At 44.8% G+C, this 26,733-nt stretch overlaps 14 protein-coding genes across 14 annotated transcripts; 8 read left to right on the top strand and 6 right to left on the bottom strand.

Moving 5' to 3' along the window:
- Nucleotides 1-744: 744 nt before the first annotated feature.
- Nucleotides 745-2,010, top strand: VTP01DRAFT_6508 (uncharacterized protein; the record flags this gene model as incomplete). The annotated part of the gene is made up of 5 exons (XM_069385417.1): nucleotides 745-886; nucleotides 952-1,109; nucleotides 1,169-1,220; nucleotides 1,630-1,796; nucleotides 1,870-2,010. 5 exons carry the CDS (start codon nucleotides 745-747, stop codon nucleotides 2,008-2,010), a joined length of 660 nt encoding a protein of 219 aa, XP_069242881.1.
- Nucleotides 2,011-2,589: 579 nt separating this feature from the next.
- On the top strand, nucleotides 2,590-4,171 carry VTP01DRAFT_6507 (uncharacterized protein; the record flags this gene model as incomplete). Its single annotated transcript, XM_069385416.1, has 7 exons — nucleotides 2,590-3,024; nucleotides 3,097-3,128; nucleotides 3,213-3,272; nucleotides 3,339-3,639; nucleotides 3,687-3,726; nucleotides 3,795-3,911; nucleotides 3,978-4,171. 7 exons carry the CDS (start codon nucleotides 2,590-2,592, stop codon nucleotides 4,169-4,171), a joined length of 1,179 nt encoding a protein of 392 aa, XP_069242880.1.
- A 341-nt stretch (nucleotides 4,172-4,512) lies between these two features.
- Nucleotides 4,513-6,166, top strand: VTP01DRAFT_6506 (uncharacterized protein; the record flags this gene model as incomplete). Its single annotated transcript, XM_069385415.1, has 4 exons — nucleotides 4,513-4,921; nucleotides 5,004-5,104; nucleotides 5,174-5,613; nucleotides 5,704-6,166. The coding sequence occupies 4 exons, from the start codon at nucleotides 4,513-4,515 to the stop codon at nucleotides 6,164-6,166; spliced, it is 1,413 nt and encodes a 470-aa protein (XP_069242879.1).
- Nucleotides 6,167-6,238: 72 nt separating this feature from the next.
- VTP01DRAFT_6505 (uncharacterized protein) lies at nucleotides 6,239-6,578 on the bottom strand (the record flags this gene model as incomplete). Its single annotated transcript, XM_069385414.1, has 2 exons — nucleotides 6,239-6,396; nucleotides 6,461-6,578. The coding sequence occupies 2 exons, from the start codon at nucleotides 6,576-6,578 to the stop codon at nucleotides 6,239-6,241; spliced, it is 276 nt and encodes a 91-aa protein (XP_069242878.1).
- A 497-nt stretch (nucleotides 6,579-7,075) lies between these two features.
- VTP01DRAFT_6504 (uncharacterized protein) lies at nucleotides 7,076-7,921 on the bottom strand (the record flags this gene model as incomplete). The annotated part of the gene is made up of 2 exons (XM_069385413.1): nucleotides 7,076-7,343; nucleotides 7,875-7,921. The coding sequence occupies 2 exons, from the start codon at nucleotides 7,919-7,921 to the stop codon at nucleotides 7,076-7,078; spliced, it is 315 nt and encodes a 104-aa protein (XP_069242877.1).
- A 26-nt stretch (nucleotides 7,922-7,947) lies between these two features.
- Nucleotides 7,948-9,808, bottom strand: VTP01DRAFT_6503 (uncharacterized protein; the record flags this gene model as incomplete). The annotated part of the gene is made up of 4 exons (XM_069385412.1): nucleotides 7,948-8,497; nucleotides 8,556-9,355; nucleotides 9,430-9,660; nucleotides 9,743-9,808. 4 exons carry the CDS (start codon nucleotides 9,806-9,808, stop codon nucleotides 7,948-7,950), a joined length of 1,647 nt encoding a protein of 548 aa, XP_069242876.1.
- A 612-nt stretch (nucleotides 9,809-10,420) lies between these two features.
- On the bottom strand, nucleotides 10,421-11,965 carry VTP01DRAFT_6502 (uncharacterized protein; the record flags this gene model as incomplete). Its single annotated transcript, XM_069385411.1, has 3 exons — nucleotides 10,421-10,577; nucleotides 10,639-10,842; nucleotides 10,905-11,965. The coding sequence occupies 3 exons, from the start codon at nucleotides 11,963-11,965 to the stop codon at nucleotides 10,421-10,423; spliced, it is 1,422 nt and encodes a 473-aa protein (XP_069242875.1).
- Nucleotides 11,966-13,682: 1,717 nt separating this feature from the next.
- Nucleotides 13,683-14,711, top strand: VTP01DRAFT_6501 (uncharacterized protein; the record flags this gene model as incomplete). The annotated part of the gene is made up of 4 exons (XM_069385410.1): nucleotides 13,683-13,789; nucleotides 13,864-14,052; nucleotides 14,127-14,411; nucleotides 14,474-14,711. The coding sequence occupies 4 exons, from the start codon at nucleotides 13,683-13,685 to the stop codon at nucleotides 14,709-14,711; spliced, it is 819 nt and encodes a 272-aa protein (XP_069242874.1).
- Nucleotides 14,712-14,923: 212 nt separating this feature from the next.
- Nucleotides 14,924-16,016, top strand: VTP01DRAFT_6500 (uncharacterized protein; the record flags this gene model as incomplete). The annotated part of the gene is made up of 4 exons (XM_069385409.1): nucleotides 14,924-15,167; nucleotides 15,227-15,530; nucleotides 15,606-15,730; nucleotides 15,793-16,016. 4 exons carry the CDS (start codon nucleotides 14,924-14,926, stop codon nucleotides 16,014-16,016), a joined length of 897 nt encoding a protein of 298 aa, XP_069242873.1.
- Nucleotides 16,017-16,050: 34 nt separating this feature from the next.
- VTP01DRAFT_6499 (uncharacterized protein) lies at nucleotides 16,051-17,267 on the bottom strand (the record flags this gene model as incomplete). Its single annotated transcript, XM_069385406.1, has 5 exons — nucleotides 16,051-16,484; nucleotides 16,550-16,647; nucleotides 16,706-16,832; nucleotides 16,895-17,090; nucleotides 17,160-17,267. The coding sequence occupies 5 exons, from the start codon at nucleotides 17,265-17,267 to the stop codon at nucleotides 16,051-16,053; spliced, it is 963 nt and encodes a 320-aa protein (XP_069242872.1).
- Nucleotides 17,268-17,332: 65 nt separating this feature from the next.
- VTP01DRAFT_6498 (uncharacterized protein) lies at nucleotides 17,333-17,833 on the top strand (the record flags this gene model as incomplete). The annotated part of the gene is made up of 1 exon (XM_069385405.1): nucleotides 17,333-17,833. The coding sequence occupies one exon, from the start codon at nucleotides 17,333-17,335 to the stop codon at nucleotides 17,831-17,833; it is 501 nt and encodes a 166-aa protein (XP_069242871.1).
- A 248-nt stretch (nucleotides 17,834-18,081) lies between these two features.
- VTP01DRAFT_6497 (uncharacterized protein) lies at nucleotides 18,082-20,873 on the bottom strand (the record flags this gene model as incomplete). The annotated part of the gene is made up of 13 exons (XM_069385404.1): nucleotides 18,082-18,297; nucleotides 18,362-18,526; nucleotides 18,581-19,210; nucleotides 19,267-19,350; nucleotides 19,403-19,538; nucleotides 19,601-19,662; nucleotides 19,721-19,815; nucleotides 19,876-19,985; nucleotides 20,047-20,135; nucleotides 20,193-20,351; nucleotides 20,408-20,529; nucleotides 20,595-20,651; nucleotides 20,708-20,873. 13 exons carry the CDS (start codon nucleotides 20,871-20,873, stop codon nucleotides 18,082-18,084), a joined length of 2,091 nt encoding a protein of 696 aa, XP_069242870.1.
- A 798-nt stretch (nucleotides 20,874-21,671) lies between these two features.
- VTP01DRAFT_6496 (uncharacterized protein) lies at nucleotides 21,672-23,482 on the top strand (the record flags this gene model as incomplete). The annotated part of the gene is made up of 12 exons (XM_069385403.1): nucleotides 21,672-21,680; nucleotides 21,759-21,819; nucleotides 21,890-22,021; nucleotides 22,097-22,118; nucleotides 22,196-22,255; nucleotides 22,328-22,465; nucleotides 22,530-22,647; nucleotides 22,708-22,809; nucleotides 22,865-22,961; nucleotides 23,016-23,166; nucleotides 23,218-23,299; nucleotides 23,357-23,482. The coding sequence occupies 12 exons, from the start codon at nucleotides 21,672-21,674 to the stop codon at nucleotides 23,480-23,482; spliced, it is 1,098 nt and encodes a 365-aa protein (XP_069242869.1).
- A 622-nt stretch (nucleotides 23,483-24,104) lies between these two features.
- Nucleotides 24,105-26,710, top strand: VTP01DRAFT_6495 (uncharacterized protein; the record flags this gene model as incomplete). The annotated part of the gene is made up of 8 exons (XM_069385402.1): nucleotides 24,105-24,251; nucleotides 24,313-24,437; nucleotides 24,507-25,188; nucleotides 25,270-25,318; nucleotides 25,396-25,751; nucleotides 25,832-25,892; nucleotides 25,959-26,356; nucleotides 26,420-26,710. The coding sequence occupies 8 exons, from the start codon at nucleotides 24,105-24,107 to the stop codon at nucleotides 26,708-26,710; spliced, it is 2,109 nt and encodes a 702-aa protein (XP_069242868.1).
- Between the last annotated feature and the right edge of the window lie 23 nt (nucleotides 26,711-26,733).

The raw sequence follows: 26,733 nt of genomic DNA, 5'->3' as shown, positions 1-26,733 counted from the left end.
TTACCGGGATGTTTGAGAGAACAGAGCCAAAGGACGAGATTTTGGATCCAGGTCCCTTTTTACATTCCAGCCGTGATTCAATGCATTAGTTGACGCGTTCCTGCTGTCTTTGGATGTTTATACGTGGATTACGTTCGTAATAGGATCATATTCCTGAAGGTTACGTTGGAGGCATCAACGTACGACGAGGAAGATAACCAGAATAATACCAATCTCGTTACCTGTATTTGACAGAAGATAATGAAGTGCCTCATCTTCATCATACTACGTATAAAGTGTACAGAGAAGATCTAAAGGTTTGCTTTAGTTTCTTGGAAATATTTAGGACGCATTCAAAGAAAGCAACAAAAAACGAGCACCTATGTTCAGGACAAAGGTGTGGGATCACGTGTAAAGTCACGTCTTAACCAAGATGCAAACCTATGGTGCACAGTTTTGACATACAGCTATCAATTGATACGGAAATATGATTGAATCTACAAAGATATTTGATTCTGCTAACACTTCAGGATTTATTATTAAATATTATTCTGCAAGGCAAGCTACTTGATAACTGTGTTGTTCTATCCATGCCGTTTGTCTTATATCAAAAAACTCTAGTCTATCAAAAGATACAACCTTCTACAATTACAATGTATCCCTGATAATTTCAAGGCCTCGGTTACAGGATTTTGCTTGAAAATAGCGAGACTTGAAAGTTGACGTCGGAAGCCTTACTAGGAATCTACTGCTAAGTATAAGAAGATGGTTGTGGATTTGTTTCGAAGCAGCAAGAAGCTAGATTTAGGTGTAGCATTCTCTCAAACATCGATTCATGCGAGTTTATTCTACAGACTCGGATCAGCCATGAGCTTCAGCGAACCAAGCGCAGCAAGCGAAGCGAAGCGTGAAGCGCTTGTAAAACAAATATATAGGATGAATCATTCCTATCGGATAAATCAAACATACCAGCTTTCGAGGACGACATTTACGAAGTTGATCTTCATGTCAACTTTGATGTGGATAAGAACATCCCCGACATCAGCACCGCAAAGTGCCTGAAAATTATGGATCCGCTAAGATCCAACGAACACTACCGCATCAAGCTGCTTCTGGAGGAGCAGTGTGCCGTCAAAGAGCATGAAATTAGGAGTTTTCAGAATTGATGCTCAAACTTACGAACGCCTAGTACATACTTATGTACACTAACGGCGTACTTGCTTCTGTCCTCATCATGATAGGTATGATCTGAGCAAAACAGTACTTCAGAAATCTTTTACTGCATATGATGTTGGAAAATGCAAAAACCCATCCATGCTCATAAAATGCATATACGTGATCTGAATATTGGATGATACGCAAAACAAGTGAACATATTTGGTGCATTATCAATTAATGCAGGTATATCAGATGGGTGAAACCAGGAGAGGCGTGCACTTACCATTGCTCCACCATTGGTGATGAAATTACTACATTATCTATGTACGTATTGAAAGGTTTTGTTCTCAATGGCATGGTCCATATAGAGGTCTTTGAAAGCGAGAGCACACAATTTGCGACTTGAATGGATCATCCCCAAAGTTCTCATTTAGAAGCAGCGCCAGGAAATATATGATTGAACGTTTACATTGCCGGCTTTGCGTATTTTAGATAATGTTGGTGATCGTGAAGATTTGTCTGCAGAAATTCTGTATTCCGCTGCTGGTACTACAACTTTAGAGCCATTTCTATTCATGGGTCGCATCTCGACTAGTCTAACGTTAGGATTATCTTTTTTCGCTGCATTTATATCACGCCAAGATATCACAGATGGCAAGGTGCGGCGACAGTAAAGTTAAGACAAGATAGATAGTCCTAGTTTACCACACGTGAACGGATAATCAACTCTAGCTAGCATTCCGCATATCAAGCCACCCCCTTTGGCAAAAGACCACTTTACCTACATGCATGACCGTAGATGCGGTACCGACGCTTACACTTTTGCGAAAGCTACCCGCGGAGATGGTTCCTACATTGGAAACTTGGGCGTGACAGTTACATTGCCTAAGGTCGTACCTGCAAATACACGTTTTCCCAAAAGTAATGTCGCATTTTGTAGAAATTTTATAATACATTTATACACCAAAACGGCAAATTGCAGCGACATTAATTTTTGGATAAGGTGTATTTGGCGGCAGCGCGGGTTTTCGTGATACATGCAGTTGAGTCTGGCCCTGAAAGTGTGATACAAATCGGTCACTGTGCCTCACATCTTACGATGCAGAGCTGATGTAAGAGGGTGGGTGTCAATAATTGAAGGAAACAAAAATGAGTGCAGTTTACATACTATTTCTCAGTTATCCTGTTTTATCCATGACTTTCCCATTTCCGTCAAGGTTGCCTGTCTCCTTTTAAAGAAAAAGGTTTTCAGGGACATGTCGATCAAGCGCTGTAAATGGGCAAAAGAGAAAAGGCAAAAAACGGTGTGTTACAGCTTTTTTCATTTTGCTGCCATCAGCAAAAACCCCGCGGCGTAGCTCGTTGTCGGTAATAACCTTGACATGAATGCATGCGCTCCCAGTTTCCAACTTTTTCCTTACTTTTTTCTTTTCTTTCCATTTGATACCCAGCATGGGTGCCGCACAGTCCAAGCGCAGTAAGAGCAGCAAGAGCAGCAGCAACGGTACCTCGACGCAGCGTTCTTCCTTATCGAGCGGCACCAACACTGGTCGGCCGGCATCACAGGTTCAACGACGTACAAGCAGCTACGAATCGGCGGCGACGGTGGCATCCACGTCGCGAACACGCACGCTTTCTTCAACATCACATAAGAAGCCCGTCGTCTCGATGCTATCGTCGTCAAAGTCTAGCATTGATAATTTGCATCAGTATCAGCATCAATATCACAGCACGAGTGTAGCAGTCGAGCGTCCAAGGATAGCAGAAAGGGAGCACCGGTCCGAGGAAACGATAATGTGTTCTAAGGATGATTACATAGCAGCTGTTGGAGTGCAGACGGAGACCAGCTTGCCCGATGATTGGGACCTTCAGGACCGGTTCTTCACGGTAATAAAGAAAAAAATATCAGTGTATCGCACATGGAAATGACATGACTGATTTCGGACCATTTTTCGGCAGGCACATCAGGCAATAAAGAAACTTTTCGGGAGGTACGTAGTACGATCTTATTGACAAACCGCGCCATGGTTACGATTATGCTGTTGTTGGTAATATTACTAAAACTATTTTTGAAGCAATGTGACTGAAACAGTGCGGCCCAAATTGGTGCCCGGTGCTTGCATCGTGGAAATCGGGTATGTCAGTCGGTCTACCCACTTGTTCTACAAGCATAACTCACGATAAGAGTTAACGATTGACAGTTGCGGGAATGGGCCATGGATAATTGATACCGCGACGCAGTACCCGCATTGTCAGTTTATCGGTATCGAGGTTCCAAAAGAAAGTCCACCTCCTCCCAGCATAGCGCTGCCGAACGTACAGTTCCAATTTATCGAATCTTTCGAGGACAAACTGCCACTGCCAAGCCAGAGTGTGGATGCAATTCACATGCGTGCGATGTCTTTTCGACTGTGGAAACGATCGTGGCCAGCATTGATCCGAGAGATACAACGAGTGCTCAAGCCAGGCGGTGTTTTGGAAACCATTGAGGCACACTTTAATGTAAGATCCACGGTCTTTGGAATGCTTCGTGCTCACGAGTCTTAAAGCCGTCCGGTTCAATGATGATCGAGTCGTTTGTACAAACACGTACGTTTGATCTTAACGAAAAATAGTAATCTAATAAGGACTAAAACTTTTACATGCACGCAATACAGTACGGTCAATATGCAAACGCTTCGGGCAAGATTATGACTTTTCGAGCAAAGTAGGAGAGTACCTGGACAATGCGGGGATGCACGTGGTCTTCAAGCAGAGAGAGGTTGTACATTTAGGCAAGTTGCTATCTTTTCATGCAATGATAACTCGTTGTTTGATAACCTCAACCGGATTGGTCACAGGATCGGATGGAAAGCTTGCCGAAGAATTCATAGCAATCTTGCTACGATCGTTCGAAATCGTTCACCCGGTCTTTGCACCGATTATGGGTTTAGACCATGAGGATTACATCCAGCGGGTAGAAACTGTATGTTCTCAATGCGTTTCTTGTAACAGTACTTTTGAATGGTTCGCATTCGCGGCCATCAATCCCTAACTCAAATGAACTCCGGCGTACGCTCCCATGCACTGTATACGCACATTTGCCATTGATTGCTCACGAGACTTACCCTACTGACAAATGCGGGCTCTCTGCTTACTGTTCTGTGATCATCATCTGCAGTGATCGGATTTATCATCATCATCATCATCCAAGGCAGGACCCTAAATGGTGCATGCATGCCCCACAGCGTTGCTGACATTTCTAAATATGGCACTTCTAAATATTTTCGATTGGATCCCGCTCTGCTCCTTTATCTCTTTTTCTTTCTGTTCTCCTCACTCTGCCGCTTTCCACCTTCCTTCCCTTCACAGCTCCATACACATATCTTTGCTTTCATGAAGTCTTACGGCAGTACACCTGCCGCCCTTCCGCAGTATACCGTCAAACGCAATGAGATATTATCACGCACCGAACGAGACTTGTTGCAGGTCGACAGACCAGGCTATGGTTCGCACAACAAGCTTGAAGTAGCTTTCAATCTGGTGAACGCCACTGTCGGTGCTGGTATCATTGGACTGCCGTTCGCCATATACAATGCTGGATTTGTGTTTGGCATTGTTGTATCGATACTCGTTGCGATTGTATCTCAGCTTGGTCTGTACATGCTCATTGCAGCCGGCCAACGTGTTGGCGTCTACAAATTCGCCGGTCTCGTCGAATATCTTATGGGACGCCCGGGATATCATTTATTGAACATCATTATGCTCGTACAGACCCTTGGAGTTTGCGTCAGCTATTTTATCTGTAAGTTCTTCTTTTTCCTTCCTTCTGTGATGATGACGATATTATCGATGAGCATGACTCATATGATGCTAATGTTTATCAGTGCTGGGTGACACACTGCCTATGCTCCTGACGCTGTATTTTCCGCAATATCAGTTCCTCCAGAACCGACCGTTGGTCGTTGCTGCTATATCACTGATCTTGGTGAGAACAACTGATCACTTGCAATTTGCATAGTAACACCACACTAAACTCTTAATTTTTTCCATGTAGGTGTTTCCACTGAACTTACCAAGGTCGATTGGCGCTTTGGCCCGATGGTCGATTGTTTCCGTCCTCTGTATACCCGTTATCATTATCATTCTCTTGATCCGCGCACCTTCTTACGTGCCTGAACCATACGACATACCCATAACTACCCTAGGGCCCAATGTTTTTGGCGCTCTCGGCATCCTAGCTTTCGCTTTCGCTTGCCCACACGTTGCATTCAACAATTTCCTGAGTCAAGCAGACCAAACTTCACGAGGATGGGCCTCTTCCACTATTATTGCCACCACCATGAGCTGGTCCGTTTCAATCCTTTTTGCTGTCGTCGGCTATCTTTGCTTTGGGCCCAACCTTGAGCCGAACGTATTCCGCAATTTTCCCGCAGACGATAATATTGTCAACATTGGTCGCTTTGCACTCGGTTTCAGTATGATCTTGACTATCCCGTAAGAAGCAATTGTTGCTAAAGGCGTAAAGAGGAGGAGAAAGAGAGGAAAATAATTGAGAAATGTTTTTTTTTCGTTTCCTGCATTTAGAATGGCGTTTTTGCCGACACGCGAAGCTGTGCAAAAACTCTTGGGTTTTGAGACGCATACACGACAACCAACTGCCACACAACATTACGCCGTGACAGCCGTGTTGTTTCTTATCATCATGTACATTGGTATCACGGTGCAGAGCCTAGGCAAGGTATATGCCCTAGTGGGCGGTTTTGCTGCAACTACGTTGGCATATATAATTCCTGCGGCGGCGTACTTGTTCACAAGTACCAATAGATTGGGTCGACGAAGCAAAGGAAAAGAACCAGCGACCCCAGCGACCCCAAGCACAATTGACGACGAAGAGACTTTGTTGAACCAAGAAGAGGAAGTGGATGCGATTATATCTCTAGAAGAACAGCCAGTCTGCTGGTGGCTGGTTGCAGCTGCTTGCTTTTTGATCGTCTGGGGCTTTATTGTCATGTTCCTGGCAGCATTCAGTGTCTTCTCCTCCTCATAAATTGTACATATAGCGGATTTATACATTTTTACACACATATATCCATTCCTCTTCGGTTGTATTCCATCATATTTATTTTTTATTTTTGTCGTGTTTTTGCGCTTTCTTCTCCATTTCCGTCAGTTTTTCTTGAGCAGCTGGTGATACCGGACTTGGATGTTTCTCCTTGTTTGCTTCTTCCTCGCGGATTTTGCCGACGTGTTTCTTGGCAGTTTCCTCAGCCTTAGGATCTAGCAAGGTAAATTTCCTTTCGTCAGCAGTATGTCCTCGGCAGTAGCAGAGAGATAAACACACCTTTTTCTGCACTTCTTGAAACAGTCGTGTGAATCGTACGCGCTTCTCTTTCAGTGACAGCTGCGCTGAAATAGCGCACAGGTAGGAAACGTGAGCTAATAAGGCGAGCAGGCAACATTGGCAATGAGAAGGAAAGAAGTAAAAGAGTATTGATTTGGCAAACATTAAACAAATCACTTTTGAATACTTTTTTCATGCATGATGTAAGATTGGTGTCATGACTCCCGCTCGCTGACTTGGATTGGAAGTCGGGATCATTTGCAATGAAAGAGATCGCTGCATCAGCATATTCACTCTAGCCCGGTCTCATAGAAATATTAAAAAAAAAGCTATTTGCGTTGAATTTGTGCCAGGCCTCAATAGGACGATTTTTCGGCAGAACACTCGAGGTGACGAAAAGACTTGATGTTTGTGTTCCAATCAAGTGCTTTGTGGACTGACAATTTACGTTCTTCACAGCTTTGATTCCATCATAACGGGCGTTGGGCTCGTTTGGCAAGGAACTACGTGGAGATCCATGACAACCGGCACTCGAACCTCTTCCTTCGGTTGGGCAGTCAGGATCTTGGAGACGGTTTTGCATCTCCTAGCAAGTGAAACGTCGACTGACCGTCTTCACTGGTGAGTGCTAGAGAATGCCATTTCTCGCAGCAGGCCAAGAGTAGCCTTTGCTCTTGCTCTTCTGCCGGTGTGAACCTGTTGGATGCTGCAAGCACCGCCTGGTTGTGGCCAGAGCAATTTTAGCAGTGTTGCTGTAGCTGCTGTTGCAAGGCACGCTTCGTGATTTTCAATACCCGGTAAGAAGATGCCTTCTTTATCTTCTGGACCTGTCGATTCCTGCCCGTCTTCAAGCAGTCGTTTGGTTCTGTGTTGAGTCTGCTGACTATTCTCTCAAAAAACACTCAATGTCAGGTTCGTTCAGACATCACCCTCGGTGTCTTACACCGAGTGTGACTTTATAGCTCTTGCTAGTTCTAGTACGCCGTCGTTTGAAAGCAACTCATTTCTGACACGAACGCCTACCGTTGCTTCCAAGGAGGCATTTCGTATTGTGCCCTGTGAACAATTTTCTGTCACCTAACAGTGCTTTCTGAAGTCATACGTATTGCCTGCTGCCATACGTATAAAATAAGCTTAATGCTTTAATGCTATAGGTCGAGAGAGTTCAGTGTAGTAAACAATGAATAATGCAAAGATGTAGGACAACTACTGAGTAAAACAATGCTAGATGTCGCGGGCTCTACGAGAGTTGGTGGCAAATGTTCAGCTATAATTGCTGTTGGGATGCTGTCAGTTATTTGTTGCTAACATATACAAAACGAAATTGGCAGAGAATGGGCTTCGCAAGAAGTATTTTCGCAATATCCATTTATCACTGCATTTGTCCAATGTATATCCATAATTTTGAGCTTACCTAAGCGCCATCCATTTTGATTTCAAAAGCCCTAAATCAAAAATCATTTTTTATTATTTTCTACACACTTGATTTACAAGAAAGACTTGACGTGGTTCTCGCAGACTTCGCGAAGCTTGGCTTCAAGCTCCTTGGAAAGGACACCCTTGGCGCGGATTTCCTCAAGGACAGGCTTGTGCTCGGATTGGATGTGGGAAATGAAGTCCTTTTCCCATTCAACGACCTTGTTGACGGGGAGCTTGTCAAGGAAACCGTTGACACCAGCAAAGACGATAGGAACCTGGACCTCAATGGCAAGAGGAGTGTATTGGGGTTGCTTGAGCAATTCGGTGAGACGGGCACCACGGTTCAACAAGAACTGGGTGGAGGCATCCAAGTCAGAACCGAACTGGGCGAAGGCAGCGACTTCACGGTACTGAGCCAAGAAAAGCTTAAGGGAACCAGCGACTTGCTTCATGGCCTTCGTCTGGGCAGCGGAACCGACACGGGAGACGGACAAACCGACATTAATGGCGGGACGGACACCCTTGAAGAAGAGTTCAGCTTCCAAGAAGATCTGACCGTCAGTAATGGAAATGACGTTGGTAGGAATGTAAGCGGAGACATCACCACCCTGAGTTTCACTGTCGATATTGTTAATATCAACATCGCACACAAAGTTGAAGTCATACTTATACTTACATGATGGGAAGGGCGGTCATGGAACCGTAACCGAAGTCCTTGTTCATCTTGGCAGCACGCTCCAAAAGACGGGAGTGGAGGTAGAAGACATCACCAGGATAGGCTTCACGACCAGGAGGACGACGAAGCAAAAGGGACATCTGACGGTAGGCAACAGCCTGCTTGGACAAGTCATCGTAGATGATCAAAGAGTGACGGCCGTTGTCACGGAACCATTCACCAAAGGCAGCACCGGAGAAAGGAGCAAGGTACTGAAGGGGAGCGGCCTCAGAGGCAGTGGCAGCAACGACGGTGGTGTACTTCATGGCATCGTTCTCCTCGAGGGTGCTGACCAACTGAGCGACAGTGGAACGCTTCTGACCGACAGCGACATAGATACAGTACAACTTCTTGGATTCGTCGGAGCCGTTGTTCCAGTTCTTCTGGTTAAGGATGGTGTCGAGAGCGACAGCAGTCTTACCGGTCTGACGGTCACCAATAATCAACTCACGCTGACCACGACCAATGGGGACCATGGAGTCGACAGACTTGATACCAGTCTGCATGGGCTCGTTGACAGAGTGACGGGGCAAAATGCCAGGAGCCTTGACTTGGACACGAGAGCGGCCAACAGTTTCCAAGGGACCCTTACCGTCAATGGGGTTACCGAGGGCGTCGACGACACGACCCAAGATGCCAGGACCGACAGGAACGTCGACAATGGCACCAGTACGCTTGACAGTGTCACCCTCCTTGATCAAACGATCGTTACCGAAAACGACAATACCGACATTGTCGGGTTCCAAGTTGAGAGCCATACCCTACATTGCATCCGTGTCAATGTCAATTACTGTTGACGCGTGTTGCATATATTCGTTGACGCTTTGTTTTTTACCTTAAGACCGCTGGAGAATTCAACCATTTCTTCGGCTTGGACATTCTTCAAACCGTAGACACGAGCAATACCGTCACCAATGGACAAGACACGGCCGGTTTCCTGAAGATCAACCTCGGAGGAAGCACCGAGGATGCGCTGCTCGAGAATAGAGGAGACTTCAGAGGTGTTGGGCTTGGCCGTAGCATAGTTTCTCAAGGCAGTGGCGGCAGCAGCGGCAGATTGGCGCACCTATGAGTGTCCATTGAGTTACGCTGTTCTAGGCAAGGTAATGCAAAGAAAAGAGGAGAAGGGCGAAACCTCTGCTACTCACAGCTGGCGATGACTTGACAACGTTGGCCAATGCAGGGCGGGCAAGACGAGCAGCGTTTCTCAACATTGCTGTTTGGAGTGGGGTCGGAAAGGGGAGGTTGTAACGCAACGAAATTTACGCAACAAATTTTTGGCGTGTTTACCGCGTGACTGTAACCCGTTCTCTCTCAACCCCAGCGCACAAACAGGGGTCCAAGAAAACTGTGAATCGTATGCACAATAGGAGCGATATCCGTTATAAGTTATGAACCAAGTAAAAGAAACGGTGTATTCATGATTTTGAATGCATAAAGTAGCTGCTTGTTGTAAGCGCTTATTTATCTCGAGAAAGACATGCAGTACAGTGTTTTGTAAGTGAATATGCGCCAATAAGAAATCGATTTGCGTATCAATGCGACGAGTCACACCAACGCTGGATGCCTGTGATAGGAAATCATGTAAATCCCTACTACAAACGATCTCATTGAGTACCGTCTGTTTATTTTCTTAATTTGACCTGACGGAAGTGATCATGGAAATTGAAATGTTGGCGTGAAGATGTCACGTGGCGACTTTGAGGAGAAGAGCGCGCAGTGCTAAACTACCTAGAAATTTATAACTTGGAACAACAACAGCTGCAGATAATATAACCTTTTACAGCATACTTTTATTATTAAATAAGAATCACTTTTTGTACAATTTATGACGACCAAGCAGCAGGGTTTGTACGGTTGCAAATAAGTTTAGCACGGTCAAAGTCGTTTCTGTTCTTGTTTGCAGTGATTTGGAAGCAAGTAGCGCTACCTTGGCGTGCGATAATCGTCGACCAAGAGAGGAATACGTCCCAAACGCGAAGCCTAGGAAAGCATTCATGTAAATATTAGTCTTTTCATAGATTACTGTGAATATTATGCTTACAATCGATCATCATATTTGCCCTTCAAAGAGTCGCGGTTCTTCATCCAGTTAAGGTACCATCTCTCGAGAGTTGCAGAGTAGTGAACACCGACAGTATCAACGTTGTGGATTTCAAAACCAGCGGTCTCAAGTTGCTTGATATACCAGTAGAGAGGAGTAGAGGCATCAGCACCAGGGAAGATGTACTTGGCCATGAAAAGACCCCTTTGGACATAGCAGCGTTAATGCCCTGATAATTATGTGCATAGGATAATCACACGGCTTACCAGATGAAGTCTTCGTATTGCCAAGTAGCTCTCAAACCAGCTACTTGCATGTAGAACATACCATCGTCGTCAAGCAATTCACGGACATCGTGCAAGAAAGTCTGAAATCGACGGATACCGACGTGTTCGGCCATCTCAACGCAGGTGATAGCATCGTACTTTTCACCAGCAGGGAAGTTTCTAAAGTCCATGCACAAAAGCTTTGCATTATCCTTGACGCCCTGGTCTTCAAAGCGCTTGTTTCCAAATTCGACCTGATTGCGGGACAAGCTGACACCAACGGAGTTGCTACCGTAATGTTTTGCGGCATATCCAACAAGAGTACCCCAACCGCAGCCGATATCCAAATGTTTTCGACCCTCTTTAAGATGGACCTTCTCGCAGATCAACTTCATCTTGTTTTCTTGCAGTTCCTCGAGAGTTTCGCGCTTTTTTGCGTCAGAAATGATGCCACTGGTGTAGACCATCAAAGGACCCAAGAAGGCTTCGTAAAAATCATCACCGCGGTCGTAGTGATCACGAACTTGGGATTCATCCTGCTCACGCGAATGCCAAAAGGTTTCAGGCAACCACTGCGTCAAGAAGAACTTGAACTGACCAAGAGTGAACTGGAAAGCTGCCCAGTCGTGGCGTGCTTCCATGATTTCAAGAGGATCGCCGTTGAAATCGATCTTGCCATCAAAGTAAGCTTCGAAAAAGGTTTCCATGGGGATCTTGTTTCGGCCATAGTAGGATGCCTTGAGCTCAGGGTCATGGATGATGATATAAGATTCGAGGGGTTTGCCAGGAAGAGGAACGCGGTTACGGTATCGTGGCGCATAGCGCGAGGTAAGGTAAAGTGTAGTAGCCAGGATAGGGAAGAACAGCAATACAGCGAGGATAATGAACAGGGAGAAAGACAAACCAAGCGAGTAGGCAATAAACGCAGGTACGCCGACTGCAACAGCTCCAAAGACGCGATTGTCAAAGGTCTGGTTACCAGCGCCTTGAGCAGGCAAAGGCGCGTTGTGGATAGCTTGCCAGTTTGTAGGCTTGAAACTAGTCGAGTCGTCTGCTCCCATCTAGGCATGTCCTGTCAGCATATGCTCGAATGGTCGCGCTCGCGTCATCTCGCTGTGCGACCGTTTCTGCACATACTCCTTTTATAGGGCTCTGGCAGCTTTACGCTCCCACAGAGACACGCTCTGCTCCTGCACTTACCGTTCACTTTATACGGAAGTCTCTTTCTGTGGAAACGAGAAGAAAAGACTTTTAACTGGGAAGAGAAGCAAAAACACTACGCGTCCAGTCATCAGCTCAATTTTTGAGTCTGTGTGTTACCTTGGAACACGGAAACAGTTGTTCCGGGAATCCACCCATTTCTATTTGCTCATACATTGCGGCAAAAAGGGACATTGCTTCAATACACATAGAATCTGCATTTGTATCAAGGGACAGTATACTAAAGACCAGTATACATATGATATTTGTACAAAATAATAATGATATCTTCTGCTGCATGAAAGATTAATACCGAATGCGCTGAGCGTAGACCGGCTACTGCTACGGTAGCAGCGTGATTGGTCGATAATAACGTCGACCTCTGACGCTGTATCTCCTCATTTCATTCATTTCTTCTGACTGCTCTCCGATAAGGAAAAGAGTCATACGAACAAGCGCTTTTAAGATAGGGTCAAAATTAAATGTATAAGATTGAATTATAAGGGCGAAGACATACGAAAAAGAACTAGTGAGTACCATTGCTTTTGAATTTCTGGAAAAGCGGGAAAAAATTGGTGCAAAGAGGAAAAGATGCCTTTCGCCCCGCCTTTTAAGACCTAATGCTGCCGTACGTCCTCGCATGTCGTGCAACAAAAGGAGCATCATACGTCATTCATTGAGCACGGAATAAGCGATTTGATGTAGTTATCTGAACGAATTAGAGTTAGAAACATAAATTGCTATATGGCTGTTAGTATCGTGTTTCCATAGTTTGCAAGTACTGAGCGTTCGAAGGGTCATATGTTGAGGACTACGCAGTAGGTAAAGAGTTCCAATATTCGTAGCAGCGTTATTCAAATGGTTACATTGAGCATAACAAGGAGGGAATTTAAAGATTGGTGGAATGGAAGTTCACATATGATATGCTGAAAGCAACGAACAGATTCGGATCAATTCAAAGGAAAGAAAGACTTCCATACGCAGTCATGTTATTTTATCAAGACCAATCCCACAAATCACATTCTGGGAAATGCGACGTTATTTGATTAACGTAGCCAAGGAATTTATTGTAGAACGCATTATTTCACAGGATCACTGTGCTCTATCATTCGCCTTTTATTCTTTAGGTTTTTTCAACTCCATGTGACGCTGCATGGAGACAGGCGCAACGGGCAAATTTTCACATGCACAGGCACAGTTTTCCAATTTCGGTTGCTTATTTCCACGCCTGTCAAATCATCGTCGCCTGTCAAGATTTTCACATACACACGCAGGTGTAGGCATGCAACATTCTGTGTTTATCTAGTGGAAAGCTGGTAAACAGCGCGGTGAAGAGTAAGAAAGCAGGAAGAAGAAAAGATTTAGGGAACACAAGCCAATCGGTTTGGCGGCCCTTGTTTCGCGGTTGACGAATCGGACTCCACAAACCGTACATCTTTCTGCTCCCCACATGAAAGTCGAATCTCGTAGTCAGCAGGATTATTCCGTTATCTGAAAATAATTTTTTAAACCCGGTGGGAGCGTGCCTTCTTGGTTCCACGTCTTTCTTCCTTCTGAACCCCCCATCTCTCTTCAGTCATGTCGTCCACTGAAGCTTCTGTTGACAAGTACGAGGCTGTCCGCAAGGACATTATCAAGGTCTTTCCCAAGGAAGATTACGATGATGGCTCCTTTGCCCCTGTAGTGTAAGTTCTTTCACACTGATTTGGTTGCTAAGAGATAACAGGAATTTGTCTAACCCTAATCAAAACAATTCCAGTCTCCGTCTCGCCTGGCACGCCAGTGGCACCTACGATCAACACAAGAAGGATGGCGGCAGCGATGGCGCCACCATGCGTTTCAAGCCTGAAGCTGAAGACTCTGCCAACGCCGGCCTTGAAGTAGCCCGTGCCGTCCTTGAGCCAGTCAAGGCCAAGCACCCCTGGATCAGCTACGCTGATCTGTGGACGTAAGTAGAAAACATAGCACTTTTCCTTGCTCCTGTCCGATAGATGTGCTGACTCAGCGTATATATCATTCCAGTTTGGCCGGCTGCGTTGCTATCGAGCACATGGGCGGTCCTCACATCGAATGGACTGGTGGCCGTCGGGACAAGCACTCTGAAGCCGATTGCCCTCCTGTCGGCCGCCTTCCCGATGGCGCTCTCGGCAAGGATCACGTCTTGGATGTCTTCGTTGGTCGTCTTGGTTTCACTGTCCAGGAAACTGTTGCCCTCATCGGTGCTCACACTGTCGGCCGTTGCCACAAAGACCGTTCCGGTTTCGATGGTCCCTGGACTACCACTCCTACCCGTTTCTCTAACCAATTGTAAGTGTCTTAATTTCTAACACATGAGCTCTCAATTTTATTCACTGAATGCGTACATATAGCTACAAGCAATTACTCAACAACACCTGGGTCGAAAAGAAGTGGGATGGCCCTCGCCAGTTTGTTGATGCTGAGGATGGTGAATTGATGATGTTGCCCACCGATATGGCTCTTTTGGAGGAACCTTTCCGCCCTTACGTCGAGTTGTACGCCAAGGACAAGCAGCGCTTCTTCGACGACTTTGCAAAGGCTTTCCTAAAGCTCATCGAATTGGGTGTCTCTAAGCGCGGAAAGTTGTAAAATCGTTTGCATTGACAAGAAACTTAGCATCCCATATCTTTCCCCTCCATTAAAAACATCTGTATTTTCATATTTTGCTCTCCCTCCAACGCATACCTCTATCTATCAACTTTTGATACTCTTCATTATATAAAAGGAGAAGGGTTGTGAAAAGATCACATTAGGAACAAGTGTGCAATTTTGTATTCCTCTCTTTTTCTTTGATCGGCCGTATGGATCCCAGCGGTAGTAATAGCAGTGCTAGTCAGCAAAGCCGTTCCACTGCAGGTGAAAGCACGCAGATCTTTGCTGCCCATGTCAGGCAATACCTTGCAACGTTGCCTTTCGTTACCGTCGCTACATTTGGAGCCTCTTTTACAGTCCTAATGTGCGATGGTCTCGGCGTCTTTATACAATCGCCACGCCTCCTTAGTCAGTGGATGCAACTTGACGTGCTGTCCATTGCATATGGACAAAGTAAGTTGACTATCTCAGTATATCTGGGTGTTTTACCAACCAACCGGTTTTCTTCTCAGTGCAAAGACTTCTGTTTTATCCTTTTGCATCACCTAGCTTTGCATTGTATCTCACAAACCTGTTCTTATTGCTACCCTATTTGGCAACTCAAGAAAGGAAACATGGATCTGCAAAGCTAGCTTGGGTTCTGCTGACTTTCTTCACAGTCATCACAGGCACTTTGTGTTTTTCGGCTGCTCTTGTGTTGCTTATCACGCTCAAATCCATATATATGCAACGGTTTGTATATGCAGGACTGTCTGGTTGGACGATTGGCTTGGCCTTTTGGTCAGCCTGGGAAGAGGATCAGCCAGCAGACCGCATGTAAGACATACATGAAAATGAAAACATCGATCCATCGATCAATGCTGCTAACAATGAATATCTTTCGGGTATCAGGTTGTTTGGAGTACTACATGTCCCCGGCAAAATGATGCCATACCTGATTCTCGCTTTCTACACATTCCTGGTACCCGATGCGTCTTTGATACTGCATTTATTTGCTATCTCTTCAGCTTTCTTGTGTAAGCATCAATATGCGCGAATATGCCTGGGTTTCCTCGTCCACGCTAAATGCAATATCTAGATACTTCAAAACGTGGACCAAGCTTTCTATTCCCTAGCCAGGAGACAATTGCAAGATACCAGGACCATCCTTGGCTCAGCAAAGCACGAAACTCTCAACGATTTATCACCTTGGATGCAGCCAGTGACCCCTCCCATCTTACACTTCCCACCAATACTCTAAATATGCCGACTTCAAATACCCCGCAGTTCCCTGGCGAAGGCAGGCGACTAGGTGATGTTTAGATATAATTACATCTTGAAAGCGTTGTATATTTGTTTATTGCTCCAGTTCATCGTCGTTCGCCGAAGGATTCCATGGAATAGCTACCTGTTGTAATAAATCCATCAAATCAGGGCATTCTTCGAGTGCTGCTAACTGGTCTGATGACTTGACCAAGAGCAGGCCTGCAAATCCTAGTGAGTTGATGGATAGTTGGATATCTTGATTGTTGTGATGGACGACGGCTATTTCCTTTGATCGAGGAACGAGCATCATAAATTGCGGAGTCATGACAAAGTTATAAGATATCTCTCTGCCATAAGAGGTAGCATGCTTCCGCAGTTGGTAGAACATGTTATCCAATAATCCAAAAAACATCTGACCGAGATAGTCTTCGACGTGCTCTGTGCTTGGACTCGATTCGATAAAATCGCGATCCAGTGGAGTGATTACATGCACGAACGGAAGTTTCTCAAGAATATAGATTTGACCTAAAGTTTAAATTGTGAGCGATGTATTTCAACGTATCGCATACTGTCAAAACGGTGGTTATTACCTGCTTTGCGTTCCTGGATTTCATTGAAAAGCGCCCTTAACGGAGGCTGTGGTCCCGAATTTGGAAGTGGCATAATTTGGACGTGCTTGTGCTGCTGACTAGTTCCAATGGATTCAGCCATGTAACTTATCTTTCTGATATCATCATCTGCCTTACCTTGCTCCAGAGAACGGTCCACAGTTGTAAAATGCTACAGCTGATGTCGATTCAAAAGCTGTCGTCAAGCATTGCCAAGTGGCAAGCAGGTCTGGAGGCAGAAGCGGCTCAGTCTGCATCTTGAACTCTACAGTACTATTTCTTTCAATACTGTGATAAGGGAAATACGAATAACCCATTGTTCCTGACCTTTCGTAACCACCAAGATATGATGCGGTGTAACACAAAACTTGTTTAATAAAACACGGTGTTCATCCAAATCCTTTACGTGCAAGGCAGGGTTCGGTGGCAGGAACGGGTTCACTTTGACTTTCTTGCCGTCCTCACTCTGTGGCATTTCTAAACGCGGCTTCTCCGCCAGTGCTGGCGCGTATGTGATTTCAAACTGTTTTGTTGGATTAAGGAGGCAGTCGATGTGTATGCTCGATCGCGCTGCAAAGTTGTTTCTAATTACCTCCATGCCCTTAGCATTCTTGCGTTTTATATCCCCTGGGAAAAACAAGAGATCGCCACTCTTGAGAGCAGCGTCGTAACGTTCCTTGACCAAAGCGGAAAGAGCCATGTCATTTTGATCCTCAGCAGCAAATGAAGGAAAATGGACCGCTTGTTCTTTCCTTTTCACCTCAAATGTCGCCCTCGCTCGAGATCAAGCCTGCTACACCCGCCGACGTTCCTCTCATTCTCAGCTTCATTAAACAGCTTGCCGAGTACGAGAAGTTGGCACACGAAGTTGTAGCCACTGAAGAACTACTGCGCCAGAATCTGTTTGAACGTCGCTGCGCCGAAGTCATTATTGCCTATTATCAAAAGGCAGACACTGCCGAAAAGGAACCTGCAGGCTTTGCACTCTTCTTCCATAACTTTAGCACGTTTGAAGGCAAACCTGGCTTGTACTTGGAGGATCTCTTCGTTCGCCCTGACTTCCGAGGCCTTGGAATCGGCAAAAAATTGCTGATTCAATTGGCTGCCCTGGCCAAGGAACGCTCTTGTGGTCGCTTCGAATGGGTTGTCCTCAACTGGAACGAACCATCTCGCAAGTTCTATGAATCGTTGGGCGCAAAACCGCACGAAGAATGGATTATTCACCGAGTATCCGGCAAGAACTTGGATGATCTGGCTGCACTTTAACTTATTTACTTGATCTAATCCCTAGATGAGATTGCATCGTCTTTTCTCGTTCTGCCACCTGCAGTAAAGGTATAGATATAACCAATACTAGAGTTCCTGTTTTAAAGTTTACATTACACCTTTTAATATGGAGATCATCAACAATCTCTTTCGGTGATGAAGATGAATGGGCTCATTTAACAATAGTAGAAGTTAATTCATTTGTTAATTCATTTTTTACAACGACAAAACTAGCTACAGTTTCCCTGCTACATCTCTTTTAAGGTTGGCAGATTAAGGTCTTCGTGGTCATGTCGACATTCCCAAAGGCTTAATTGATACAATGTGACTACTACCAAGAGATGCAGTAAAAGCGAGTAGATAATGAGAAAGTATCGCGACCATTTGTGTGAAAATAGTATCCGTGTAATGTTGTATGTAAGCTTTTCGGCTGGATTCAGAGCATTGTAACGTCGAGTCTCTTCCTAGATAATCATGCCAAACATGTAAGAAATTGAAAGTAACATTCGGCCAGCTTACGCAACGCACCCTTTTGTGGAATTGTACAAATGGATTCATGCTCTCTTCATACAATTTACCATATTTATCCGTGGGATCGTCACGCATCGCGTTTGTTTTCATTGAGCTTCTGCGGACGTCCTTGGACATCGATGGTCCGTCTGCTACGCCCATATCCACAGATGTGGAGCGGTTCTACGGTGCAGCTGCATAAATACAAAACTCCATATTCTCTATATTTGATCTCACCGTCAAGCCTTCCTCCTTCCAAACGTGAACAAACCGCAAACGCTCGTAAAGCTTGAGATTATCTGCTTTCAATCTTTCAATCTCGCTCTCCATATCCTGCGTCTTCTGGTTGATTTTTCGTAACTGTTCTTCCAGTTCGCCGTTACGCTGTCGGAACCGGTCGCGCTGGTTGATAACAATTGGCAAAATGCTTTTATCTTCCTTTGCCGCAGGTGCAATGCTAGAAGCATCCAGACTAACCCTCGGCGAACCATAATCTGGAGTACGCGGTGAGGATGAACCCCCGGCGCCGGATGCCAGATTAGTACTGGAGGGTGTTCTCGTTAATTCTTCATCGAGGGTTCCATTGGATGTCTTTTGGCCGAGCCGTAATAGGTCCTCTTCTAAGCGCTGCACCAATTCTGCTAACTGCGTGTTCTTCGTTTTCAGTTCTTCGTACAATGCAGCCTTGGACTGTAAATCATTTTCCAATGCTGAGAATGACACCTTGAGCTGCGTATAATCGTTTTCTAAGCGCTTATTCTTCTCCATCAATTTGACCTCCAAACTATCATTCAACTTCTCGTCTCGGTTTAGCACATTCTGTGCATCAAATTTATCATCGTCATCACCGGTGCTAAATTCAACGTACTTTGCACAGGTAAGAAACGTGGCTGACGTGCTAAAGTATACTAAGTATATCTTACTTTCATAATTTCTAACTCTCTCTTGATTTCGTCGTAGTCGCTCAATTCTTGGAGTTTGATTGTCAGATTATCCTTTTCTTCGGTCTAAAAGTCTAACGTTAGTATTCACGATAAAGAGATGTCCCAAATACTTTACCAAAGACTTGTTTTGTGACGAAAGATCCTTGATCTTCTTCGATAAACGTGATTCCGTCTTCTGTAGGAGGTCCTTGTACGTATCAACATCCTTCATTAATTTAGAAATAGTCGCATCCTGTTGCTGTTGCTCTGCCCTATACAATTCAAAGCAAAAGATTTATAAACGTCCATAGCCACAGATCTGCATCTGACATACTCGGACTTTGTGTTTTCTGCCGGTTGCTTTGCAGCAGACTCTAATTCCTGCTTCAAGTCCTCCTAAAATATGAAAAGATATCAATTAATTTTTTCTTGTAGGTTACTGTGCACTCCATACATTTCTGCGTTCTAATTCCACGATTCGAGAGTTTGCTCTCTCAAGTTCCATGGCTACAATATCCAACTCTGCTAGTTTACCGACGACTTGCTCATCTTTTTTGCTATTCAATAAAAACTATACATATAAAAGATGGCTCTTATCAACGAACGTACCATATTTTTTATTATGGCTGATCAATAATGCTTGCGTATCATCGTGGGTATGTTGCAATTGGGTCAGTTGATCGAGTGCTTGATTCAATTGCGTCTGTAACTCATGCTCTCTGGCACAAGAATTGGATTACTATTCTCTCTAAAAATGCGTGCATATATAAATACACATACCTTTCCTTATAGTTGCGGATCTTTTCATTATATTGTTGCGTCAGTTCTTGCTCTCTTTTGACAAGTTCATCCTGTTTCTTTTCTTCTGCCTGATTGCATGCTGTTGAAAAAGATGATGCTGAGGATATCCAGCACGGCAAACTTACCGCTGCTTCCAACTTTGTTATTCTTTGCTTGAGATCGCAATTCGTCTGTTCAACCGCCTGCAAATATTTGACTTGCTTTTGCATCTCTTCAAGTTCTAGCCGCAGCGTTTCATTTTCGGTTTTCAGCGTATCATTATCGAAAGCCTTAGCACTTTGATCCTATCATGCGGCTAATTTTAGTCTCCAGTACTCTCTCATGTACAATGATAACTGACGATGGCAGCTTCAAACAGAGGGGCTGGATCAGGAGCATCGGCGAGAACTTTGTAGAGCGTCAAGAAGGCATTCTCGGCAAACTTTGTTCTCTTTGTTATATTGTCGATCTCAGCCTGATATCCTATGCAAAAAGGAATACGTATTTGGCATACTCACTCAAAGCTGATATCTCCACTGCTGCCTTACCTTTCAGCAAGGATTTGAACTGTTGCAGCTTCTCCTCGTCTGGCATCTTTTTGAACTCTATATAACATATACATCGTCAACATCGGGTCGAATAAGACACTGCGTAATTGTACCTCTAGTTTGCTCTGCCAATTTCTTTCGAGAAACTAGACCATCTTTCTGGTTTTCCACAATCGTGAGTCCTTGATGATCAAGTTGTCGTTGCAGAGCTGGCAGTCCAACGCCTTTCCAAAACTGAATGGCCGTTGAAAAGTTGCCTTGTATATCTGTGGCTGCCATAACGTCCTGAAAAGGCGACTTTCATGCCCAAACCTGTGCAGGGACATTTTCAAAGTTCAGCGGGCGAGCCAGCTTGGCATTTTCGTTTCCTAATCATGCCACCATAGTTTTCATCAAGCTGTCAATACATCCATGCATTGGAGCATACAGCGGTTTTGACTCATTCTTTTAGTTTCTTGCATTATTACCATCAGGTATAAAACTCAAAATCAGATTTTCATTGTTGCAATTCTAACCAGATTTATTTCGTTCATGCACTTCTAACTACCAGATGCTTGTCAAAAAAAAAAAAAAAAAAAAAAAAAGAATGCTGGTATGTGTCTATGGCTCGCGCTTGATATATACATGAACAAGGTATTGTCGGCTGTCTGGTAAATCAAGCGGAGCCGTCTGGACCTCCTTTCAGGGCGCATTGAGCGCAGGTCCTGGCAGCAACGTGCAGCTAAGTATCAAACAGCAAATCGCAAAGAATTGAACAAACTTAGTACTTACTATAAGAATATTTGTATAGAAAAAGACGAGATAAATATGAATAGGAATGTAAATCGTATTGTGTAAAGATTTGCATCAGGTGCATTGAAGTTGTACATCTTTTAGCAGGGCTGTGATCTGCGGGTGGTCTTTTTCTAAAACTTGCGAGTTGGTGTTACCTCAAGAGCACATTTTCATCAATTCCTTGGGCCGCGCGTGTCTCCCCTTTGCTTTCCTTTTCTCTCTCTTTTTTTAGAACACTTGCTCTTTCCATCTCTTTCATCTCTTTCCAGTCTCTCCTTTCCTGTGCATCGCAGTTAAATCACAATGGCACATGTAAGCGCAGCATGCCAAAAAAAAGCAGCAATCGGTTGTCATCTGTACTGGATTGAAACTCATCATCTTGCTTTGCAGAGACTTGGCGGTCGTAGAAAGAACGTGAAGAAGGGTTTCCAATTCACATTGATGGTAGTTGGTATGGAAACGATATATTTGGCGTCTCTTGTCGCTATGTAAGATTCAACTAATGCGCATCTATCATTTAGGTGCGTCTGGAACGGGCCGCACCACTTTTGTCAACACGCTTTGCAACTCCAATGTCCTAGCAAAGAAGGTGTGTGACAACCCTGAAGAAGCACACAACGAAGAAGGTATCACTATCAAGCCCGTCTCAGTTGGTAAGTTTCTTTTGAAGGGTGGATAAAGAAATAGGGCCAGTCAGAAATTTTATGGTAACACATGGATTTCCATAGAGCTGGACGAAGATGGTGTCAGGTATGTGAAGAAATAAGGGGTGGACCCAGCACAGTTGCCATTCTAGGATATCTCCTTAACACGACAGTCCTTTAAAGAATTTCCTTGACAATCGTGGACACTCCCGGATTTGGTGACAACATCGATAACGAGAGATGGTAATTGTGAATATACTTCTTATCATGCTTGAAGCAGTGCTGATCAATAGTCTCACGCATTCTTTGCTCCAGTTTCCAAGAGATCGTCGGCTATTTGGAAAGACAATACGATGACATCCTCGCTGAGGAATCCCGCATCAAACGTAACCCCAGATTCCGCGACAACCGTGTTCACGCTCTTTTGTACTTTATCTCACCTACTGGCCATGCGTACGTGCTAGACTCTACGTATATACAGCACAAAAATACTAAAAGCATGTCTTTCTTGGCTCAGTTTGCGTGAGATTGACATTGAACTTATGCGCCGCTTGAGCCCTCGTGTCAATGTCATTCCTGTCATCGGTCGTGCCGATTCACTGACCCCCCAAGAACTTAAAGACTTCAAGCGACGAGTATGTTTTCAAACGACTTCAAATACTGAAAACAAATATCGCTGATACTTTTCCCCGTAGATTATGGAAGATATCGAATATTACAATATTCCCATTTATAATTTCCCTTACGATGTTGAAGAAGATGATGAAGACACTATCGAGGAAAACAGCGAGCTTCGCGTACGTACAAAGACGATAATATTGTGTTCTGACAGTTATGCTTACATTTTTAAAGGCTCTTTTGCCATTCGCCATCATCGGTAGCGACGAAGAAATCGTTGTCAATGGACGAACAGTCCGTGGTCGTCAATACCCATGGGGTGCTGTTGAAGGTAAATGAGTTCATTTTATGCTACGCTGGACCAGCATTCTTACGCATAACATAGTCGATAATCCTCAGCACTCTGATTTTGCCCGTCTGCGTTCCGCTTTGCTCAGCTCGCACTTGCAAGATCTTAAGGAAATTACTCACGACTTCTTGTACGAAAACTACCGTACTGAGAAGCTTAGCCGTACCGTGAACGGTGGTGATGCAGAGTAAGTTTGTGAATGAAAAATGATCATGAACACAGACTGATGTTTATATAGGGATGCATCGCTGAATGCCGAGGATATGGCGAGCCAAAGTGTACGACTCAAGGAAGAGCAATTGAGAAAGGAAGAAGAGAAGGTAATGTGCAGTGGATCGGATGCCCCCTTTTCTCGAGGAGACTAACATCCTGAATAGCTCCGCGAGATTGAGCTCAAAGTGCAAAGAGAAATTCAAGAAAAGAGAGCAGAGTTGTTGAGCAAGGAAGAAGCCTTGCGCAACCTGGAGGCGAGATTGGCACAAGCTCAGCTCGCTGATGCGTAAACTTTTCTGGCATTTTTCTCTTCTCTTGATCCCTTTTTCTTTTTTATATATCGATTTTTTCTCTTGTCTTGATCTTTTAATTACCAACATAGCCTCGCTCATCCCGTGTCTTGATAAACCTATTACCTGAAAACAAAGTTTACAGTAGTTACTTGACGTCAGTAGAACACTGTCTGTTACTGTTACACAAAGTCGGCCTATACTATTAGCCGCCCCACCCTAGAGTCCAACATGCATCTCTGCATAATCTCCCAATCATTTTTACAAGATCTCCAAGATCCAGCATCATCGTCTGTGAATACCAATTTTTTAGCGTTACTCCGTCATTGCATGTAACATCTCGATCTCTTCATCAGTATTATGATAAACAGCTGCCGACCTGCTGATATGGAAGGCTAGTTACAAGCCACCACTATATATTCTCACGGGCAGGCAAAAGGATCTTTGAGGAAGAAAGCACGGAAGCTTTCGGGCATTGCATTGGGTTGATTGCCTTGAAAGCAAGTCAAAGTGTGTGGGACCAATAGCGCTGCACACATGATAACCCAGCAAACATATAAATTCCATCGGGTGTCTGAAACATTACCTTGTTCTTTCCTTTTCTTCAGCTCACTTGCTCCCAATGATCGAAGCTCTACCGCATCCACCACTCCCAAATGATCCTACTGGGGGTCAGACATACCAACATCAAAGCAAACTCTCGAAACTCCCTATACCTGACTTGCAAGGTACCATAGAACGATACCTTGCAGCAGTGAAACCCTTACAGGTAAAAATATATGACGATGTTCCCGCCCTGTACTATCCACTTACACAGATCATGTTCACAGAGCCCTCAAGAGCATGAAAAGACGAAGGCTGCAGCAGAGAACTTCTTAAAAAACGAGGGTCCATGGTTGCAGGAAAAACTGAAAGAGTACGCGGCAGACAAAATGTCTTACATTGAAGAGTTCTGGTAAGAGTAGACTTGCACTGAACCTATCCACCCGTCGTTCCGTCTGGCCTAACATCATGGAATAACAAGGTATGATTCGTATCTCCAGCACGACGATCCGGTCGTCCTCAACCTGAACCCGTTCTTCGTCCTCGAGGATGACCCGACACCGCAGCGCAACGACCAAGTCGTTCGTGCTTCTTCACTCATATACTCGACGTTGACATTCATTCATGCACTCAAGACAAAAACGCTTGAGCCTGATGTCTTTCGCGGCACACCGCTCTGCATGTCGCAGTTTGGTCGTTTGTTTGGTACGGCGCGAGTGCCGACAGAGAATGGATGTTACATTGCCCCATACGAAGATTCACGTCACATCGTTGTCATGGCACACTCACAATTTTATCACTTTGAGGTATTTGATGAAGAGGGACAAGTGTGCCTGACCGAAAAGGAGATTGCATCCAATCTGCGAGCTATCGTCAGAGACGCAGCAAAGGTCCCTGTCACGGGGATTGCTAAAAACGCCATTGGCGTATTGACCACGGAGAAGAGACGTAACTGGGCCAGACTCAGGGACGAGCTCAACAGCGATCCAGTCAACCGCGCAGCACTCCGTGTGGTGGATTCAGCACTATTTATTGTATGCCTCGACCACGTTGCACCATCAGGTATTGAGGACCTGAGCACCAACATGCTTTGTGGCACGTACAAATTGGATCATGGGCTGCAGGTCGGCACATGCACAAACAGATGGTACGATAAGCTACAGGTACGCAAAGCAAATCAACGTGAAATCATGAAAAGGGGAACACTGCTGGCTTACATAAGCATTCCGTTCATATGCTCTTAGATCATTGTTTGCAAGAATGGAAGCGCTGGCGTCAACTTTGAGCACACAGGTATAATACATATATATATATTATAATATTACGGTTGAAAAGCACATGAAAGCTCACTGCATATGTTTGTCTCCCAGGCGTCGATGGCCACACGGTCCTGCGCTATGTATCCGATATTTACACCGACACTATCCTCCGTTTTGCAAAGACAATCAACAGCCAGACAAAGTCTATTTTCCATTCTCAAACTTACAAAAAGGATGACGCAAATGCTCGTCGTGGCAGCTCGACTTCAAGCACATCAACTGCGTTTGATACCAATCCGCGTCGCATCGAATGGAACATGACGGATGAAATCGCGCTCGGCGTACGATTTGCCGAAACTAGGCTGAGTGATTTGATCCTCCAGAACGAAGTCAAGGTGCTCGAATTTAACAAGTACGGCAAATACTTTATCACGGACATGAAGATGAGTCCCGATGCATTCGTGCAGGTAAGACCAGGCAAAACGTATAAGCGAATGCACAAAACCCTGCAGCGGCTGACCATCTTGTCTTGTTTCCCACGATCTAGATGGCCTATCAGGCAGCTTACTATGGTCTTTATGGCAAGTCGGAGTGCACATACGAACCTGGTAATGCCCACGCACGCAGCACACTTTGCGTCTAGAACGATGATAGCTAATGTGTTGCATTGATAGCAATGACCAAGACTTTCTTGCATGGCCGTACAGAAGCTATACGGAGTGTAACTGAAGCATCTGTACACTTTGTAAAAACATTCCATTCCAAGGCACCGCCCGAAGAAAAACTGAATGCACTCCGAGAGGCACTCAAGGTGCACACCAAACTGACGAGAGACTGCGCTAAAGGCCTGGGTCAAGATCGCCACTTGTATGCCTTGGAATGTTTATGGGATCGACTCAAGAAAGATGAGAAGAAGCCAATGATTTTCACAGACAAGGGCTGGAGTACACTTAATCACACTGTGATTAGCACCTCAAACTGCGGTAATCCTGCTCTGAGATTGTTTGGATTTGGTCCCGTAGTTTCCGATGGTTTTGGTATCGGATATATTATCAAAGAAGATGGCATTGCCGTAAGTAACATCGTTGGTGCATTGGCAATATTTATAGAATATTGACGGTGCTGCACATAATAGTTTGTGGCATCATCCAAGCATAGACAAACAGAGCGGTTCCTTGCGACTCTAGAGGGTTACCTATTAGAAATTCAATCCATGCTTCTCAAGGAAAGATATCCTGGCGGTCTGTCGCAACGTCAACGATTGCTGGCGATGGAAGAAGAGCACGAACTGATCAACGGATACAGCTATTTTGACAATGGCGATGATCGATTCTCTGACGCTTCGTCCCAAACGGGATCGCCTACAAAGGGAGGTTTCGACAACCGCAAAGTAGGTCGGCGATTGACTCTCCGTGAAACTGACTAAAGGAAGAAGCTCGATTTTATTTG

This window comes from Rhizomucor pusillus (genome assembly GCF_041956525.1).
Source record: "Rhizomucor pusillus strain CBS 183.67 unplaced genomic scaffold VTP01scaffold_3, whole genome shotgun sequence".
Lineage (NCBI taxonomy): Eukaryota > Fungi > Mucoromycota > Mucoromycetes > Mucorales > Lichtheimiaceae > Rhizomucor > Rhizomucor pusillus.
This window is presented reverse-complemented; position numbering and strand designations above follow the sequence as displayed.